At 54.4% G+C, this 20,910-nt stretch overlaps 1 protein-coding gene and 1 long non-coding RNA gene across 2 annotated transcripts in view; one reads left to right on the plus strand and one right to left on the minus strand.

Moving 5' to 3' along the window:
- TRIM8 (tripartite motif containing 8) overlaps positions 1–20,626 on the plus strand; it is a 28,776-nt gene extending 8,150 nt beyond the window's left edge. The window contains exons 4-8 of the mRNA XM_057421042.1: positions 16,547–16,642; positions 17,472–17,705; positions 18,040–18,071; positions 18,658–18,773; positions 19,480–20,626. Of these exons, the coding sequence (XP_057277025.1) occupies positions 16,547–16,642; positions 17,472–17,705; positions 18,040–18,071; positions 18,658–18,773; positions 19,480–20,087 (1,086 nt within the window). The 3' untranslated portion in view covers positions 20,088–20,626. The remainder of the gene's footprint in view (positions 1–16,546; positions 16,643–17,471; positions 17,706–18,039; positions 18,072–18,657; positions 18,774–19,479) is intronic.
- On the minus strand, positions 1,076–5,692 carry LOC130605529 (uncharacterized). The gene is made up of 3 exons (XR_008973727.1): positions 5,485–5,692; positions 4,314–4,446; positions 1,076–1,183 (listed from the first exon to the last, which is right to left on the minus strand). It is a non-coding gene; the product is annotated as an uncharacterized LOC130605529 (long non-coding RNA).
- Positions 20,627–20,910: the final 284 nt, after the last annotated feature.

Consider the following 20,910-nt stretch of genomic DNA (forward strand, 5'->3'; position numbering starts at 1 on the left):
GACAAAAGTAACCAGGAAACACAGGGCAAGAGAGGAGGGATCGACACCGAAACAATGAAATAGCCAAGCAAGGAAAGACTGAATACTCAATAGCACAAGCCTTTGCAGAAATGCCTGGCTAGTGCAGCATTTTATAATCAGCTTCTGTGCTGGGCTGGCCTGCAACTGTAGTGTGATGGGGGAGGAATGCTTTGAATTAGCTGGATGCCAGAATTAATTCTGTCAGAATTCAAACGTACATGTATGTACGGATTTATAAATAAACACTTGGAGCCAGATTCTTGTTTGCCACGCAGGCTCTGGGGCACAATCCGGTCTGGCTTGGCTCGTTTTCTTTAAAAAGCTATAAAATGCTATGGCTCTGGGTTAGGTTCTGGTGACTTTGTCAACTTTCTGTGTTTATCAGCAGCCCGTAGCCTCAGGAGATGCTGGTTTGGTTGAAGTAATGGGGATGGCTGGGAGGAGTCAGGGCTGCTGAGCTTGCCTGTGGTGGTAGCCAGTTTTCTGCAATGAACTGATAGAGAAGATGGGGCAGATGCTGGGGGACCAGTGGGGAGGTGTGGAATGATGTCCTGCCCTTCTCTTTCCTCCATGGAAAAAGGATTGATAGAGGCAGCCACCCTTCCTGTATCCAGAGCTACAGCCAGCACACTTGGGAATGGGAGGAAGAGAAGCCTGGTCCCAGATACGGAGGGAGGGGTGGTTGTTTACAGGCACGAGACTCTGGATGCACGCAAGAGTTTTTACATATGTCCCCCAGATGAACTCAGGAAAGAGGTTCCCAGTCCTGAATCCTTTCTGATAAGGACAGCTTCGGCACGTTCTTGCCAGGGGATCGTGGTTGTCCCTCTTCTGTCTTGTGATTCGCTTGTGATGGTAACATGAGCAAAGTTTCCGGCTCAGAGCAGTCTCCTGCCACTTCACAGTGGTGCCGTCTGCGTAACACGCACTCAAAGTCATCTGCTGGGATGATGTACCAGAACTGTAAAAAAAACCCAACCTGAAATCAACATGAATCGATTTAATTTGTGTTCCTTCTCTTCCCCCTGCCTGTCCTTCCTCAGTTCCTTGGTGTGTGGATGCTCTGGGGGAGCCGTCTCCAGAGCAGGCTGGGAAGAGCTGAGCTGCGGATGGCTCCAGATGAGGCAGTTGGCAGGGAGTGATGTTCCGGATGGCTGTGTCTCTCTGAAATATGAGTAAACGTTGTCAGACTCTATGATCTGGGGCTTGGGGAGGTCTGAGCTGTCCTTTCTCCCTGCTACCCGTCTCTCCCCATGTGGGATCCCCCATTAGCTCAGCATCACCCAGTTTCCTCTCCCTTACTGGGTGACCTGGAAGCTTCATTCTAGGGCTTTGGAGAAAGGGAGGGAAAATCCCTCATATCCTAATGGAGGCAGTGTTTTCTCTTGCTGTACAGCATCTTAATCCAAACCCTCATTTGAGCCAGTTATTGTGTGGCTTTAAAACCCCGTCCCCTGGAAACTAGTCTCCCGCCCCTTTCCCTCCCAGTCGATCCCGGTCGGTGGAGCCGTGCTCCGGGGTTTGGTGCTTGGCCACACGCAGACAGAGATCGATCGCGCTGGGGGGCGGGTTGATATTTCTGTGGCAATGGTTTTTATGGCTGGTTGCGGTTGTTGTTGGAGTTGAGGGGGTTGGCGTGCGCTCTAACGGGCTTGTGCGTGTGGCAGGGGGGGAGAGGGTAACGTGATCGCGTCCTTCTGCTCATTATCCTCTTGTTAGCAGCGGGGGCTGCATCCCTCTCCCCATCCGAATCCATGCGGAACTGCGGTGGGATCTGTTTTTCCCTGCAGGTGAACTCCTCTGTGCTCAGACAAAGGGCTGGGGGGTGCCGGTGCCTCCCTTTGTTCTCCTCCTGTCCTGGTGCACCCGCCTCCAACGGCAAAAAGCCCTTTGAAGCGCGCCTCTCAAATGGATGGAGCGGAATAAATGCGCTGTGAGGTCTCTGTCCCCCTCACAGACACTTTGGGGATGGGAAAGGGGGGCACTCCCCCTTCCCTCGGGTATTGTACTAGTGATGGGGGTGGCCAGATCCGAGGGGGAATTACAGCGCTTTCCTGACACAGCTGCACCGTTGTGGCTGAGGCCCATGAGCCCTCTTTGGGTCAGAGGTGGATTGGTTGTAGGGGATGGGATGTATGGAATGGAAGCACATCTTAGTCTTGTTTTCTTGCCTCTGCCTGCTGGCAGCCTACATGATAGGGCATCCAGGCAGGGGACTAGAAATAATGCCTTGTGTGTTGTGCGAAGACCACCCCTTGCCAAGTGCATCCTGAGAGTGTGAGCCCAACAGGAAAAGCCATGGTCTGTCCTCCTGCCAAGGATTTTGTAGCATTTTGCTTGTAACAGGGGCAAAAAAAGTCAGTTTAATCCCTGAAACAACCTAATATCTGGGTAGGGAAGTCAGGGTGCTACCCTAAACTAGAGATAAGTGGAGGTGGAGGGACCTGCTAGGGAGTCAGAAAGTCTGCGACAGTGTAGGGATGCAATCCTGGAGACTCAAGCTTTTTTTGCTGGTGGTGATACCTTGCTGATCACAGACCATGCTAGCTGCCCCAAATCCAGGCCCTTCCTCCCCTGGTCCTTCTCAAGGCTGATTCCTGGCTACTGCCATCATCTGTGAACAAACATGGTACTAATCTCCATTTATCAAAGTGGCTTTGCAGCCATCTGATAATACCAAGGTGATGAGCGAAAGCTAAACCTTCTTCTGCATGTTAAAACTGCCCTCTGGAACCTTCCTCAGGAAATGCTCCTCCTTCCCAAAACTCAAGACCTAGCTTTGCAGGAGAGAGAGAAACATAGGAGGTGTCCAAAAAGACAACCTTCAAGCACAAGCTGCACCCAGGAACTGTAGCCACAGACATTTGAGGAAAACCTTGTGCTTCCCGAAAGGTGGAGGCTCAGAATGTCTGTTGGCTTGGGTGGAGGAAAGCAGGGGAGTGGGAACCCATGTGGCAACAATCCCAGGCCCAGGCATGTCCCATCCATGGGTGATCATCCTGAATCCCAGTCCTGCTGGCTGCTTTGCATCTGTGAAACCCATCTTTTGTGCTGCCTGGTGGAGGGAGCAGGAGTTAATGTTTTGAAGGTCAAGCAGAAATCGAGAGCTGGCCCCAAGGCACAGCTGTGCTAGCTTGCAGGTAAGGAGAAGCCACAATAACTGACCTCGCAGCCAGGTTTCTTTGTGGGTGCAAGCTCACTAGGGGATGAGGAGCCGCTGTTGTTGGTCCTTCTGCTTTAGAAAATGGCAGTGTGGTCACAGCTAGATATGGCTTCTCTGGTCGTACCCTGCATGCTGGCGCTGCATCCCCAATCCTTCTGCAGCTCTCGGCACATCCCATAATGTCTGTGCCTCCACCGCATCCTCCTTAAAAGAGGATAATGAAACTGGAAGGGGGAAGCAGTGCACGCTGGAGGCACCTTGGTCTGCCAGGCTTGATAAAGCACTACTGATCTGCTGGAGACCTGGAGATTTTTGAAGCAGGAGATGAAATGCCAGGTGGGAGGAGAGGGCATCTGGAGAAAGCTGCCTCATGTGGGGATGGAAACTGAGCCTCAGATCTGGCTCACATGAATTGGCAGGACCGGAGTTGAGCAGAGCAGCTCCCCTGGCTCCCAGGGAGGATGGAGCTGACTGGGGTCTGAGCTGTCGAGCTCCGATCGCAGAGTCAAACCTGGAAGATAAATGATACTTCAGGGGCCTGAGATCAATAATGTCAAAGGCTGGCCCGTAATCGGGGGAGATTAAAAACCAATGACAGGCCTCCTCACAGGGCCGGAAGTCAGCACATTGAAGGAGAGAAGCAGGGTTTGCTCCTTTACAGTTATTCCCTGGCAGTACCCGTATCCAAAACCCGCCTTCCTGGGCTGCCCCCTGCAACATCAGCAATTCCCCCCTCAATCAATATCGACCAGATCCCTCAGGTCCTCTATGGCCAGCCCCTCTTCACTGGTCCCTGTGCAGCTGGTCCAGAGCACTCTTGCCCTTGGGACAGTGCTGAGGTGAAGACAAAAGCAATGCAGCCCAGCACTGGCCACCAGCTGCTTTCACTGCTGCGGGATGTGCAGGGGCCATGGGAGGCAGAGGAGAGGAGGAGAGACTGAAGCAGGAAGCCACATCAATACTGTGGGTACCATGATGTGCTGCGTGTTGTAAAGAACACATAAGGAGTTTGGGAAATGCGGGCTGCAGATGGCTCTTGACTTTGTCCTAGTATGTTGGGTTTACCTGTATTTGTCCACTGATGGGTGCACGAGTGCTGGGCAGGAGATAAGAGGATGTGTGGTTGTACCTGTTTTGGGGGGCACTGGTGTTGGAGCTTGTCACAGAGGTGACTTCTCCCTTGGGTGGGCACTGGGCAGGGAACTGTGATTCTGTGTTCAGCTCAAGTGTGCTTCCCCTGATCAGCAGCAGCCACAGTCTGGCTGAGGTGGAGAAGATGGAATTGATTTATTTGGAGGAACAAATTAAGATAAACTTGAGTCCCTTTTGTCTGTGCACCCTTAAAGGAGTGCATGCTCCGCTGCAGCTGCCCAGGGCAGCACTGGGGCTCCCGTGAAGGGCACTGGGAAATAGGATGTTGCCTCTCTTTCCTGAGCGCAAGGGTGATTAAAGGAGAAGGGGCTGTGCCATCTCCTGCTGCTGCCCCTCTGCGCACACGGGGAGCTGGAGATGTGGCTTGCCTTTGCCCCGGGCTCCTCTTCCCCTTCCTCCCTGCTCCCCCCGCCCTTCCCTGCCAGGAAGCCTGGCCTTTGTGTGAAGTGATGCCTCCTGACATCAGCCGGGCATCACAATTTCCTCTGCAGCCGGGAGGGTGAGCAGGAAGGATAGGGGTGCTGTGTTCCCCAAGGGGTGTCAAACAGTCCTGGCCTTGCTGGAGCATGGAGAGGCTGCATGTCCAGATGAGATGCTCCGGGGAGGTAGTAGTCCCACCAGTGTGGTGGTTTGGCAGAGCTTTGCCTGCTGCGCTGGTCTGCCTGAAAGCACCATGACTGGTTTGTTTCTTGCTGCCTGTGACTGATGGCTTCGGTGGCATCTTTATTGGACACCTCTAGGGACACAGTGTTGGGCTCTATATTGCTGAAGCTTGGGGTCTTGCTCCAGAGTCAATGGCCTAGAAGTGGAGAGGCTCACAGCAAGGCAGGAGCAGGGCTGACATCTCCTACACCTCAGCCCTGGGAGCATCTTGCTGTCCGTGTAGACCCATCACTTTGGCAAGGGCAGGGCACAGCTCAGCCGCGAGGGGCTTTGCGGGGTCCAGGCTCTTGGCTGCTCCTCGGAAAGGGGCTAATGCAACACATGGGAATTGGCCAAGTGCCTGCTAACAAGAAGCCGTGGCTGGCACCTTGCCAGGAGCTTGGGGCCTTTCATCTCTTTAATTCGAGATGTGTTTATGGATGGATGGCCTTTTGCATCTGGCTGGCTGGAAACTACAGGTCCCAGCATGCTCCCTCCTGTGTCACCTGGCTGCTGAGTTCCAGCAGGAGTGCGGGGCCACGGGAATCATAGTCTCAGTGCTCACTGCTGTGAGGCTGTGCTGCTCTGGAGAAGGGTTCTGGTTCAGCATGGCTGGGCAGAGCCAGGCTGCAAGACACAGGGCTGGTCTCTGCCTCCTGCTTTCATATCCTTCCAACCACCCACTTGCTTGATGCCAGACCAGGTTGGCCTTTTCATGTCACCAGGCTGGGGGAGCGGATCTGGTCCTATTCTTACTCGTTTGCAATGTAAATATTTTGGTCCCGAGTACGTTGCTGGGAGCCGTGTGTCACATTGAGGAGCATGATTCATTCATGCTGTTGCTGCTCGGAGCACAATGAGGCAGCCTTGGGACCGGTCCCAAAGATTTCCTGTGATCGCGGCTGGTGGGGAATTCGGGACGTCACGTTTGAGTAAGTTGGAGCCCTCTCCGCGTAATTCTTGCAAGCCACGCGTACTGTGCCATGCCCAGCGTGCCCAGCGTGGCATGATTACGTGTTCAGGACTTGCCATCCCCAAAATGTGGTGGGTACAGGTGGCTTGCATTTCCAGAGAGGGAAAGAATGGAGAATGAAGCTGAGCTCGGGCTCTTGCCTTCCCCAGCTGCTGGTATGTGGGGATGGTGGCAGGGCGTAAGCCTTTGTACCTGGTTCCAGCCAGCCTAACAAACAAAGGTGCAAAGCAGTTCAAGTTCAAACCCTACTGCACATCAAGTCTCAGAAGAAGCTCTCACAGAGTTTCCCTGGTGGGGCCAGCACCACATGAGCATGTGTTTTAGAGGGACATGGGACAACCCAAGGCAGGATGCTGGGCGGATGAGCCAGAGAAGTGGAAGACACCCCTCCATCCTTGCTGGTGATGCTCTGCTGCCAGAAGGGACCTTTGCTCTCCCATTTGGGTCACTGGTGCAGAAAGGGCTGCACTCTCCTCCCTGGAGCTGGCTCCTTCTGTCCCCGTGTGTGTAGCTTTGTCCTCCCCACACCACTGAGAGCCAGGTGTGGGCTCTGCAGCACCCGGATTCGTTCTGGTATCCTTCGTTAGACACTGTTTGTTCATGCTGCATTTTTCTTTTTGCTGGCTTGCTTGGACACGCACTGGTACATTCACAGTGCTCAGGCAGTAACGTGAGTCTCTTTCCCATTAGGAAAGGGGCCAGGATTTGGGGGAGCTGGGAGGGCGGCTTAAGTAGTAGTTTCTGAGATATTTCCTTCTGCCGCCACACCCTGCATGAAAGAGCAATATCCGCGGCTTCAGCTGCTATCGCAAGGCTCTGAACGTCTCTCTTTTAATATAGATTGGTATCATTTTGCATTTTAAAGTAAAAACACGCTGCAAGCTGCAGACAGCTGTCGGTTGGCAGCTTTGTTTGAACATCTGGCATTGCTGGGCTGCTGTTCAGCGCAATCTAACTATGGGATTCATAAAGATTATAATCCGGGCTTTCAGATTCTCAACAGCCGCCTCGCAAAGAAAGATGGGGGGAGAGAGAAAAAACCCAGAGGGGAGGTGGCTGCAGGGTCCTTGGCGTTCAGCAGGTTGTGGCGTGGTTGGTCCCCTCCTGGGTGCAGAGAGGTGGATGGGCTTGCTGTGTGTCGCCCCGGCTGCCCGCAGGTGCTGATGGGCTGCTTCCAGCCTGCAAAGCGCCGGGCACTGGGGAGCTGTAGAAGTGTGAAGTTCTGTTTTTGGTTTTTTCCTCCTCTTCCTCCCTTTTTTTTATTTTTTTCCAGCTTGTGTGCTGAATCCGGTTGAGTCTCATACTCCCCTGGGTGGTGTCTGGTGCTGGCGAGCTGGAGCAGCAGATTCTGCTGAGGCTTTTGGTAGATGTTTGTAACAGTTGTCTGCAGCAGCAGGACTTGGTTTCTTTCCCTTTAAAGTAAGTGATGGAGGAGCCAAGGCTCAGAGTAAACATCTCAGCCCGTCAAAACCTAGTTTCCAAGAGAAATGGAGTCCCCTTTTCCTTGAAGCAGCCGAAAGGTTGAGATAGCCACCTTTGTGAGCCCCATCCATCCCTCTGTGAGTCAGGCACTTTCCTTGGCACCTCTGAGAATTGAGCAGCCTCTAAGCCCCCAACGGGTTGTATAAATCTTGTTAGTTGATCTGCATTTTTGCAAAGCTCTTTGAATCCAGCCTATTGACGCATAAGTCACCTTGACTTTCTACAAGGCTTTGACTCCCAACTCACTTTCAGGCTCCATTTGTCAGTTGGAGGTGCACAAAAAAAGTCCCCCCTTATCTTTATTAGAAAGAAAAAAAAGAAAAGGCTGCCTGGAGAAATGTAGCTGCACTCTAGTTGGTGCAAGCCAATAACAGAGGTGCATATAAACCTGTTCTGCCCTTGTTTGTGTTGATTTAACTTACCAGTACAAATTAAAATAGCCTTGAGCGGTTGGAAGTTTAACTAGATCAGTTGGAAGGGCAGGGGGGAAACAAAATCATGGCCTTTAAATCAAAGCAGGGTTTTCTTTCTAGTGCTGCCTGAGTCTGGAGAGGGGCTTTGTGCTGCCTGCACAGCCAGACCCTTTGTCTTCAGGTCACCAAATGAGATGGTGATGGGGTATGTGGCTGCAGGTCTTTGCCTTTGCATTTACTGGTGCATGTGGGTATTGCTGTGGCTGCTCTGTTCCTTGGTGGTATGAAATCTCCCCAACACCTGCTTGTGCATTCACATCCTCAAGCCAGGCTCCCTCCAAAATTATGGGGGTAGGAAGCTGAAGGGGCTGTTGTTCTGAACTCAGGTCTTCCCATGGCAGGGCTGAGCCATGGAGGGTGTGGAGCAGAGGTCTTTGGGCAGGGGAAAGTCAGCTCAGCCTGCTGTGGGAGGAAGGGTGGAAGAGGCTGGCTGTGTTTCACCCCTGCAGGGAGAAGGCTCTGAGATCACACAGGCCAGCTGGATCTTGAATCCAAGATGTTTATTTGGAAGAGGGAGTGAGGGTTTCTCAATTTTGCAGGGGCTGCAGATGGGGGTAGGTTTGCTGCCAGGCGGTGGGAGTGGGTCTTTGCAGGATGGCTGCTTTTGAAGGCAAAGCATCCTGCCAGCCACAGTTTGTGGACAACTGAGATTGCAGCATGTTGGGAAGATCTGGGGATTCAACAGAGCTAGATGAGGCTGGGATTGGGGGTGCTGCCAAAGCATGTTCATTTCTTTGTGGGGTTTATGGAAGGAGCGACTCACAGATGATATGTCAGAGCAACGGGGCTTGTGTGAGGAGCCGGAGTTTGTGATACAATTGAGTCAGCAATGAACAACCTCCCATTGCTGCCCAGACTGCCACCACTGGAGCTGGCAGAACACTTTGAGAGCCAGTTCAGGGAGATGATCCAGTTGAAGAGTCTGATCTTTGTGCTGCCTTAATTTCTCAGCTGAATCAGTGGTCAGGAAGGGGGAGATGAATGAAACCAGACAGAAGAGGGAGGAAATGAGGTTAGGGCCCCTGCAGCATCCATGTAAATTGACTGAAACCTTCAAGAAACCACACAGTCTCCTTGCTTTAGAGTGCACTGAAGATGGAAAGGGCAGGACTTCTTATGTAACCTCTTAGGCCCCCACAAATGTCAAGTAGGGTGAATCCCAATCAGTGTAGTTTCAGGGCCCAGATTTCATCTTCTGGCATGGCAGGGAGGAAGCACAAGGCAGCGTTGGTCATTGGGGCCAGATGTGCTCCAGGTGTTGGTGTCAGTCTGAGGTCCCAAGTGGCTGGAAATGGTTGCTCAAGACACTTGCATCTGGGTGCCTGAAACTTTGTGGGATGTCGCAAACCCCTGTGCTTTCCCGGAGTGCCCTGGTGCTCTGGAGCCAGTTGCTCAAAGGGCATTTGGTGCTGGGTCGTGCTGGGCAGGGTGAGCTTGTGCTGGAGCCTGCAGCCAGAGCCCCGTGCCAGAGATGGCTCAGCATCAGGGTGAAACCAAGCACTGATATATAAGCAGCCCCAAACTAGGGTATTTCCTGCCTAAGACTGAAAGGGGTGGGGAAAAGAGCTCCTCCATCACATCCCTGATGGTGGAGAAGGTGCAGACCTTGTCCTTCATAAACATGGATCTGAGCCTTGTGGCTGCTCCTGGGTCTCTGTGCTTCCAGGCAAAGGCAGCCTGGACAGTCCTCCCTCCTGCAAGCTGGCCAGGGACTGCCACTGGCCATGTTTGCACCCAGGCCTGGGTGGGATCTCCTCTCCCACCCTTCCCAGCAGAGAGCAAAGAGATTCCTTGAGCTCCTTGGTGCCTTAAGGGCCTGGTCGTGCCTGCAGCCCCAGCCGCTCTCAGAGCTGGTCCCTCTGTCTTGCTCCTGCACCGCCCAAAAGCATCTGCTGTCCCTGAGCTGCTGAGACACAGTGCGGGAGCGTGCTTTCCCTGTCCAGGTGTCTCCTGGCAGATCCAGGGCAGGAGGCAGCTGTGCCAGCCAAAAGCATGGGCATTACCGAGGCTCATGTTTGTCCTGTGGATCCTGCGGCATCAGCTGGGACTCGCCTGTCTGCACACTTGGCATGCAGACCAGCTCCTCCAGCCCCATATTCATCTTTCAGGTGTGTTTCCAGCCTCCCCATGAGTGAGTCTTGAGCCCCAGGTCTAGCAGATGTGGTTCACTCTGCTTTCACCACCTCTTGCTGTGCTTTGCATGGGGGCAGCTTGTCTGACACTGGCCCATAATCAGCACAGCCTCCAACATGCTGCAAAAGTGGCTTTGGTGTTTGGGGTCCCTCTGTTTCAGGGGCACATCACCCATACTGGGCACCAGACATCAGGAAGACTCCTGCCTTCAGGACTTGAATGGTTGCTGGCACAGAGGGGTTGCTTCTGTAGCCGCTAGCCTCATCTCCTTGCTTCTGAATCTCATTTATCCCCCCTTTCCCCTCGAAGTAGATCTTCACCCCTACTTGGAGGACATGGAAAGCAGTGGCAGCTGGGCCATGGCTTGTAGTTGAGGTCTGAAAACCACGGGTAGAGCCCCAGCCTCCTTCCCTCACTTGTGCAAGAGGCACAGCCACAAGTAATCCCCACAGCAATGGGGAGCAGGGTGGGACACACAGGGCTGGGGAGGCAAATTAACATCCTCAAGGTCCTTCTGAAGGTCGCTTTCTGACAGAGAATAGGTCCCCGTTTCCTGGCCTCCAGAAATCCTGCTGCTGGCCCCACACAACACAATGCCTTGTATTTTCCTTTTGCTAACGAGTTCTTCCTTTTTGCTGGGTATAAACAAGGTGCAGAGCTGTCCTGGGCTGTGGGCACCAGCACAGCCCCACAATGGTCCAGGGTCTGATAGTACAAGGCCATGCAGAGGAGCATGGTCTGCCATGACCACTGTCCTGTGATGCCAAAGGGACAAGGGCCAACCCGAATACTGCTGAGCAGCCATCAGCTGTGGTTCAGGGGTAGCATCCATCTGCTGTAGAGGTGTCCTGTGCCCTGACACCAGCATGTCAGAGGTGGGACATGTGACTTTGCCTCTGGGGTAGCCAGTGGAGATGGGACATGGGGCTTAGCCTGATGGTTTTTCCTCCCTGCATGCTAGGGAAGGCTCAGAGACCAGGCAGCACCTCGCAGGGAGATAGGGACAGGCAGGAGGAGGCATCTCCACCCAGCCTTGCATGAGAACAGGGCAGAGAGCTGCTCTTGCAAGAGGCACCCTGCATCCTGTTCCCCCAAGCCAGCGCTGAATATTTGGCCTCCAGCCCTTTCTATGAAGCGCCAGCTTTCCTGGTGCTCAGGGGGTCCCCTCAATGCTAGCAAGGGTGTCTGATGCTCATATGGTGCATGGTTGCTGCTCCCATACCTTCCTAGCAAGGGCAGCTATTAATATCCCGGAGGCTGTTCCCCTCCCCTCTTCCTTTCCCTGCTGGGGATAAACCAGCCCAATCTGCACAGGGAGCACCGTGAGAAAAGCCAAACCCTGGAGCAGTGTGTGTGCTCCATGCTGTCTGGTGGAGGCAAGGCCTCCTGCTCCGGCCAGGGACCTCCCCTGCTGCCTGGTGCTTACTGTAAATGTGTGCAAGATGAAACCCCAACCAGAAAACATTTCCTTCCTGTCCCTGTAAGCGGATCAGCCTCCTGTGGGGCCTGTGGGGAGCTTGAGAGGTGATTCTGCCTGGGTCTGGTTGGCAGGACACTGTGGGGCAGCAGAAGGGATGCTCCAGGGAGTTGGGCTATGGGGACTGGTTCTCCCAGGCTGTGGTGGTGCTGGATCTCATGGTTTGAGGTTCTGGTTCTGGGGGCTCTGGTGTTGATGCCGCAGAGCCGTGTTCTGCCAAGGTGCTGGTGCATTATCTGGTGGGGGAGGCTTTCAGGAGGTGTGAGAATAGCTCATTGTGTGGGTTTTTATCAGAAAACAGGGCCAGGAGCAGGAAGCCTGTGAGGTGTGGGGAGGCAAAAGGTTGCGCTCGCCTCCTCGGTCCAGGGCTTTCGCTGCATTAACATTCAGTCGCTGTGACTTTGGGCCCGTCTCCAGCAACGTGCCGGGACACGGGTCTCAATGGGGGCCCTTGATCCCAGTCCCTGGGCTGAGCTGCAGGTGTCTGGAGCCATTCCCGCAACAGGCATCTGCCCTTTGTGGCTTCCTCGCTCCCATTCCACCTTCCTCCTCCTCCTCACCCTTCCTCCCCCTTGTGCTCTGAGCTGCTCCCTCCGTTCTGGCTTTCCGGTGCCTGCAAACAATGTCCTTATTCACTCAGTGGCTGGGATTTGGCGACGAGGGGAAGGCCCGGGCAAGAGGAGAACGAAGGAGGGAGGCAGAGAAGCCAGCATGCCTGCCCTAGGCCAGCTGTGGTTAAAGGCACTCTGTGGGGCGATCTGGCTCTCTGCTCCCCCCGGTTTCCTACAGGAACAAGGGCTGTGTGCTCTTGTCGTTTGTCCACCTGCCCTCTTTAGTACCCTCCAAACCTGTGGCTGGTTTCAGCCTAGTTTGTTGGGAATTAGCATCTTGCAAGTGTCCCACAGGTGGATGTGTGGGACATGGTTACTTTTGCTGGGGTTACATCCCTGTAGGAAGCACAGTGCTTATTAAACGTCACAGGAGATGTATGGGCTTCGTTTACCCCATGAACACAGAAAAGCTTTTCACTGCTCCAGCTCTCATTTAAAACCAGAGCTGCTCAGCAGGTCGAGGGGCACCTCTCTGGCTCTGGTGCAGCTGCCAGGCTCCTTCCTGAAACCGATGAGTCAGGCATGGTCTGGCCAGCACCCGAGCCTCTGGGGAAGGGGTGCCACAGGCTCTTTGCTGCCAGCTTTCTCCAGGGAGGCACAGAAGGACCATTCTCGGAGCAGGCAAAACCCTGGGGCAGGTCGGGATTTTGCCCCAGAGCCAGCCCCAGGGTCGTGGGCTGCTGGGGGCTTCAAAGCGGGGATGAGAGGAGTGCTTTGCTCCAGGCAGGGCAGGGTGTAATGTGCTGTTATCATGGGCTCAGCAGTGACCATAGACTTAGCCCTGTCCTTTGGGAGAGGACGGTGGTGAGACCAGTCTAAAAAAAGCCATGGAGCCATCTTGCTTGCAGGTTTCTCCCTGCCTGGGAGGTCTCAGGAGGGTGTGAGCTCCTTCCCACATCCCAGTGCCCCCCTTTGCAGTGGGGTTTGTGGGGCAGCTGAGCTGGACCGGTGTATGTAACACAGCTGACGCTTGTGGTGATGCAGAGAGGTGATGGCTGTGGGATGAGGAGCCCAGATGCCCTGTATGTCTTCAGCTGTTGAACTTTCTGGCTGCAAGCATTCAATCTTGCAGAAGTTCTGTTCTGTTGGGGCAGCCCTATCCCCCTGCAGGCATCCCTCATCCCCTGCCTGGGGGATAGAAGGAGACCTTGCAGTGCTTGCTTTACTTGCCATAGAAATGATCCTCCGAGTAAAGTTTCCCTGCCAGCATGTGACCTCAGCACCCCATCCTGTTTGCTGGCAGTGGGCTCCTCATCTGCAAGCAAAGGATAACCTCTGCTTGTTTCTCCTTCCACCTTCAGTGGTTCCGCTCCTGCACGGGGTTGATGCCCATGGTGTGTTTGCAGAGAGCCCTACTTAGGGCTTAGCCTTCCCCCCTCCTCCTTATGTTTTTCCATGAGAAGGGGGAATAACTTGCAACTCCAGCAGAATAAACTGATGTCCAGCTAGCCCCTCTCCCTGGGGCTGGGCCAGCCTCTTACCCTGGCTGCAGATTAACTTACTGATGAATTAGATGAGTTCCCTCTCAGCTGCTGTTGGAATAGAGAGCGGTTTTAGCAGCCGCTTTGCAGACCAGCAGCATGTCTCAGTAAAGACAAGCCGGGATCACAGAGTCGCTCAGAGCCCGGGAAGGGCGCCTGTATGGAGGGAGCTGCGTTTCTCTCAACATCAAGGTCATGCATGAAATATGAGAAATTACCCTGAGAAATTCTGATCCTGGAGGAGGAGTTCATGACTTCAGAAATACCAGATTTGGGAGGGGATGGAAGGGCAAGGGATATATTTTCCTTTTCAAAATACCTAAGGAATTTAGCCCGTGCGCGGAGACAATGAGATTTCTCCCCTCAGTGCCAGAAGGGGTAGTTCAGACCCATGTGTCTTGTTAAGGTTTTGGTTGCTGTGGGTCAAAATCCCTCCCATCCTGCTGCAATCCTAGGCATGCATGAGTTTTAAATCGCCCTAAAATCAAGAGAGTAGCTCAAATGTGAGATTTAAAGAAAAGGCTCCATGTCCTCTATTCTGTACAATTTCTGTGGCTTTAGGTTAGATTTCGGTCACTTTTTCCAGCTGTGAGGGGCTATTAAATTAACTTATATGTATAGAAAGTTGTTTATAGATACATTTATGCACATTTTTGTGATTTCACGTAATTGTATGATTCCGGGAGCTGAGCGCCCTGAGGTTTGTTACAAAACACAAAGGTTGGCAGCTCTGCCACGGCAGCTGCAGGGCGGTGGGAAGGGGATGATGATACGTGCGTGTCTCAGGCTGTTTGGTCTGTCCCTTGCACTGGATGGGCTGGCAGGGTGGCCTCTGTCCGCTTGGCATCTGCCACTGACGGGAAGCCCTGCTTTCCCCCATGAGACCATCCCAGCAGCATCAGGGCAAAGAGCAGGGGCTGCCTCAAGGCGGCTCTGTGTCAGACCCCTGATGCCGGAGTGGGATGGGGGGTTGGCCTTTGTGCCCAGCAAGCCAGCATGCTTGGATCCTGTCCCGCATTCTTGCCCAGCCCTGCCCCAGCTGGCATCTGGGGGATGCGGGCCGGAGACCTGGCTGCTCCCCAGGGCCCCCCCCACACTCAGCCATCCTTCTGGTGGATTGGTGTGGGGTGAGTCTGGCTGCTCGTGATGGAGACAGCAAGTCTCTGCCGGCAGGGAGGGAGGTGCAGGAAGGGCTCAGTGTGAGGCTTGCAATGTGTTTTGGCTCTCCAGCTTGGGGAGCAAGAAACTCGGCCTGTGCTGCCAGAGCTGCTCCATCAGCCTCCTGCGCACAGGGATGCGGAAAGGCATCTTCTTTCCTGGAGCAGGCGGCTTTCCCATCGGTTGACTGTGATTTTGGTGGGGAAATTCCAGCCTGTGGATGCCGGAGCAAGATCCAGAGCCAGGTGCACTATGCTCCGCACCAGGGGGATGTTGCAAACCCTGTTTTCAACCAGTGGTGCTGGGGGCAGGTTGTGTTGACGTGCACCTGCCTTCACCGCTGCTGGAGCAGGTTGCTGCTGACTGTAGAATGGCTCTTTAATGATGAAAAAGGGAGATTTTTACTATGTGCATCAAACCTTTCTCCATGTAGGCACTCCCACCTATTCAGCTGGTCTTAAACATAGCAACAGCAATGCCCTCGGATGCTTGCAGGCCCTCGTCTTTCTGTATGAATGTGCCACCAAATGTTCCCTCATGCCTGGGGCTCTGTTGCTGCCCCTCGGACCCTGCTTCAGCGAATGTGCTGTCTGTGTGTCCATGTGCATGAGTGGGTGCACGCACATGCGGAGTGTGACTGCGAGTGGGAAACTGGGGTTTTTTTAGCTCCTCATTATTATCAACGGTAGGAGCCCCATGGCAGTGAGGCTGGAGGTGCCCGAGACCTTAAGGGAAACAATAGGGAAGGAGGAGGCTTTGCATTCCTGCTCCCAAATTGAGTCGGAGGTGACAGCCTTTCCCTGCAATGCAATTAATCCCGGCAGCGCCTCTGCCGCCCTCCCCCTCCCGCCTCGTCCAGGAATTAATTACTTGATTATAAATCCCCGAGCGACAGTTTATAATAGCAATAATCCCCTCGAAATTCATCCTTGCTGCCGGTTTCTTCCCATCTCGCCCCTGTCGTTGAGTCTCTAACGCCGTGTCTCTGTGCTGGGTGAAGCCCTTCTCACCGCGCTGGTGCCATGGCTCTTCCCTGGGATAACCACAGAGGGAGAGAATCTGGAGTTGATTTTGAGGGATGTTTTGCTCCTGCTTACAGGGATGGAACCCTTCTCTCACGTGTAGTAGATGGGGAAGCATGCAGGAGCAAAGTGCTCATGCTGATAGCTGGGGACTAAGATTTTGTCCCAGTTATTAGGCTGATGGCCCAAGCCCAGCCCCAAGGACTGGGGGCCAGGGGCTGGCAGCCTGGTGGGGGGAGGCCCTGTTCCTCCTCTCTCTGTCCCTCCTGATTATGCTGATGCTGGCTCTGGGGCTTGTCACAGAGGCAGGGAACACAGAAAGGATTTGGCACAGCATACAGGGGTGTGAGGGGGGTGGCCATGTCTTGCAGGAGCCTGCTGGCGATGGGTGATGGGCCTCAAAACAGTGCTGCCATAGTGGCAGATGAGCTCTCCCTGTGTCCCCCCTGAACCAAACCCCAGTGACCGGGTTGCAGAATGTTACCCAAGGGGCTGCCCCCATCCAGGGGACCCAAATCAAGGTCCTCAGCTGATAAGGCAGCCCAGCATATACAGGCCCTCTGTGCAGCCATTGATATGGCAAGATTTCCACCTCCACCAGGCATGCTTGGGCTTTCAGCTCAGCAGTGGCACCCCGCTGTGAAGAAGCACTGTCCATCCTGAGCGACACGGGCAGAGCCAGGGCAGGCAGCACCGTAGCTTCCTGGTGTGTGTGGCCACTGCTCTCTAACAACTGCTCCTCTCTCCCATCTCTGCAGAAGATGCTGATGAAGCAGCAGGACCGCCTGGAGGAGCGGGAGCAAGACATCGAAGAGCAGCTCTACAAGCTGGAATCGGACAAGCGGCTGGTCGAGGTAACTGGTGCTTCGCCCTGCTGCAGCCAGCCCAAGGGACTGTCACCCTATGAGGCAATAGGGACAGGCTGCAGGGGCAGAGGGGCCTGATTGGCAGGGAGGAGGGTGGACATGCAAGGGGTGAGTGGCTGGACAGACCTGCTGTCGTGCAAGTCATCCTTTTGGGTGAAAAATCATGTTTGGGGCTGCCCTACAGTCTTGTGGGTCCTGGTGTGAATTGAGAGGCAAGGAACAAAGCTGTCCTTACATATCAGATGTCCCACCAAACCCTCAGCTCAACACAGACTTCCTGGCTTCATCCCAGGCAGAAGGGGAGGATCTGGAAGTGGGAAATCCCTGAATAAATCACTGAAATACCCAGGAGGTGGAAGAGATGCAAGTGGGTGTTTTGCTGGGATATGGGTAAAACAAGATTAGCTTGTGGTCCTTAAAGCTCCTGGGCCTCCCAGAGCATGGGGGGAAGGGCTCTGGAGCATGGTGTCCCCAGCCTGGGGTGGAAATGGGGATGGGAATGGGAATGAGGATGAAGATGGGGATGGATGGGACTTTCCAAGGTGGTGTGGCACACTGTTGCTTGATGTTAGCTCTCTAGGGTTGATCCCCACCTAGACCCTAGAGGTAGGTCCAAGGGGTTGTCTACAGTGTCCCTGTTGGGTCTTGGCACATGTGGCTGCTGATGGCAAGGTTAGGTCTGTGTGGGTACTGCAGGGGGGCAGAGCTATGGTGCAGCTCCCAGGTCGCACTCGGCCCTGCTGAGGAGTGGACCCCGGTATCCTGGGACACCATGGTTGGAGGGCACAGTGGGCCTGACCCTGGTCCTCTCCCCCAGGAGAAGGTGAGCCAGCTGAAGGACGAGGTGCGCCTGCAGTACGAGAAGATGCACCAGATCTTGGATGAGGACTTGCGGAAGACCATGGAGATCCTGGACAAGGCCCAGGCCAAGTTCTGCAACGAGAACGCAGCCCAGGTCCTCCATCTCAATGAGCGCATGCAGGAGGCCAAGAAGCTCCTCAGCTCTGTGCAGGTGATGTTCGACAAAACTGAGGACATCAACTTCATGAAGGTAAGACAAGGCGGGGATGGGATGGGGGCCATGGGGAGGAGTGGGACATGGTGGTGAGGGGACTGGGGACACTGACAGAGCTAGCTGATGCCTTCAGGTGGCTGAGCAGTGGGAGAAGGCAAGGAGAAGTGGGGCAGACTCAGCACCAGCCTTGAATGAGGAGATGCCGTAGCTGGAGATGGAGCTGGGACAGCCTGTGCTGGGGAGAGGGGGCTTAGCACCCCTGGGCAGCCTGTCCCCTCCTGGGGGGCCACAGAAGGTGATACCGAAAGGGGAGGTGACTGCTACAGCAGGGACAGGCCTAACTGACCAGATCTTCTCCTTCCCTTCCTAGAACACCAAGTCTGTGAAAATCTTAATGGACAGGTAAGTGTGCTGGGGAAGGGGCATGTTTATTGTTTGCAGGGTGGCAGCAGCACAATGCCCAGAGGAGAACCAGGGCCAGGGATGCTACAGGGCCTGGGAGAGGCATGTTTCATGCTTCACTATTCCTTTTTCTCTGGGAGGATGAAAAAATCCCCTCCTGCAGCCATTGAATCAACTCTTCCCCTTGGACGAGGGAAACACAGTGTTGTGCTTGTGGAAGAGCAAAGCTGGGACCCAGCATCCCATCCAACATTCTGTACAGAGTGGGAGCAGCTGGGTTGGGTCACAGGGCTCAGTTGGCTCTGCTGGGGCAGAGGCAACATTAGTGGAGCCAATGGGAGCTGGGGTGGCCATGGTGGGGGACACAGGGGCTGCAGGAGGTGAGTCCTGGCATGGGACCTTCACAGCAAAGCTGCACAGGAAAAGTCCTGCCCATCGAGAGAGAGACAGCTCCCTGCTGCCCTCCACACTGCTGCCCTAGGGAAGTGGTTTTCCCCCAGAGGGGTGTGAGGAAGGATCCATCTGACCCTCCCCTGAGAGTACCTTGTCCCTCACATCTCTCATCTCTGCCCATGGTCCCCAACAGGACCCAGAACTGTACAGGTGGCAGCCTGCCCCCACCTAAAATCGGCCACCTCAACTCGAAGCTCTTCCTAAACGAGATCGCCAAGAAGGAAAAGCAGCTCAGGAAGTTGCTGGAAGGTGGGTGAAGTCTGAGGGGTGCCAGGGGGAAGCATGGGACCTCACTACCTCCTGTATCCATAGCTGGGTGTCCTGCGGATCCCAATACAAGAGGGTTGGGAGAGCTGTTGGGATGCAAGGACCCATGGGAACCTCTCTGCGGTCAGCATGGACATGGAGATGCCATGAAGCGAGCTCCTGGCTCTCCCCAGGACATTCCCCTTGGCCTGTGAAGCAGCTGTGTTTTGGGGTGACAGAGCAGAGGGCTGGCCATCAGCAGGAAATGTTAGTGGAAAGCTGGGGGTCGGTGCCCGGGTAGGGACAGCCAGGGGCCAGCGTGGTACCACAGCCCCCAGCCCATGCCTGGGAGCAGACCACATCCTGCGGAGGTTGTGGGTACTCAGGAAGGGGATTTGGGTTTGTCACCCAGGCTGTCCCACCCTGATCCTGTTACAGACCATGGTCACTAGCTGTGCATGGGCTCAGCCTATGCAATGATTGCAGAGCAGCACTTCAGGCTGCTCTGAGCCTGCCGGCCAGGTCCGGAATAGAACCTGCAAGTTCACCTGTGTATGGCTGTTTGCCCAGTGTGCTGCTGGTGAGGCGGGATGGGGAACCCTCTGCTCGTGTGGGGCTGGAACGTGGGTCCTGGGGCTTTGCTGCAGACTGGGACCAGTACCCTGTAGCTGTGCTTGATGCAACCCCCCTCTCCCATTCTCCTCTGCAGGTCCTCTGAGCACCCCCGTCCCCTTCCTGCAGAGCATCCCCATGTACCCCTGCACTGTCAGCAACTCCGGCGCGGAGAAGCGCAAGCACTCCACCGCCTTTCCCGAGGGCAGCTTCCTCGAGCCATCGTCCGGGACTGTGGCGAGCCAGTACATGAGCCAGGGCGCTTCGGCTGGCGAGGGGCAGTCCGCACAAGCCATGGTGCCTTGTAGCTCCACGCAGCACATAGTTGGACTTCCCAGCGGCCCACAGCCGGTGCACTCGGGCTCTGTCTTCAACCCATCTCACTACCCCAACACCACATCATCTCAGCAGTCCGTGCTCTCCCAGTACGGCGGGCGCAAAATCCTCGTCTGCTCCGTGGATAACTGTTACTGTTCCTCTGTGTCCAACCACAGCGGGCACCAGCCCTACCCGCGGTCGGGGCACTTCCCCTGGACAGTCTCATCGCAGGAGTATTCCCACCCGCTGCCGCCTGCCCCTGCCGTCCCACAGTCGCTCCCGGGACTTGCCGTGAGGGAATGGATTGACGCATCCCAGCAGCACGGGCGGCAGGATTTCTATAGGGTGTACGGCCAGCCGTCGGCGAAACACTACGTCACCAGTTAACCATCACACACAGTCTGCTCCGTGGCGCGCTCGGAGGGAGAAGTCTGGTTTGGTTTGGCTTTTCTTCCCCACCATCACCCCCTTTTAAATCAAACGCGATGTTTTCCCCGCCTCCCGCCCCTCCAGGATTTTGGGGAGGGTTGTTCCCTCATCCCCCTCTCGCTCTTTTTTTTTTTAATCCCTTTAAAATGAAATAATTTTTTTTTCCTTCTAATTCCTCTTTTTTTTTTTTTTTATTTAATTTTGGAAAGTCCTTCCTGCCCCTCGCTGGGAAAAGATGAGGGAGAAATTACTGAGAAGAAATTGATGGGGATTTCAGTCGGGCGTCTGGGCCTGTGCTCTTCCTTGCTCCTCTCTGCCTTTGGAAAACTCCAGAAGGGACAATGGCACCTTCCCTCTTCCCATTTCTCCAAGTTCATTTTTATTCCGTTTGGTTCCGTTTTTCCTCTTTTTCCCACCCTTCTCTTTCCCTTTTGAAAAAGAAAGCCACCCATCATGGATTCCGTATGAAATGTAGATTTTGGGTTTGTTACCTTGTTTTTTTTTTATTTTAAGAGGCTGATTTTTTGTGTTCCGAGGCCACCTCTCACACCTATTGGCATTTTTTGTTGTTTTCCTTCTTTCAGAGGTTTGTAAATACACGATGGCAGGAAATTAATGCACAAAAATAACAAAAAAAAACACAAAAAAAAGAAAAAAAGGGAAAAGAAACTTTAAAACAAAAGAAATCACGAATAAATCAATAAACAAAGAACCTGTTCTCGTCTCCAGGAGGGGCCGCGTGGCCCTGCGCCCCCCCCTCCTGCCTATCGCTGATGCAACT

This window comes from Pezoporus wallicus, unplaced genomic scaffold, assembly GCF_028554395.1.
Source record: "Pezoporus wallicus isolate ANWC-B61680 ecotype Strahan unplaced genomic scaffold, APGP_CSIRO_Pwel_v1 contig_3365, whole genome shotgun sequence".
Lineage (NCBI taxonomy): Eukaryota > Metazoa > Chordata > Aves > Psittaciformes > Psittacidae > Pezoporus > Pezoporus wallicus.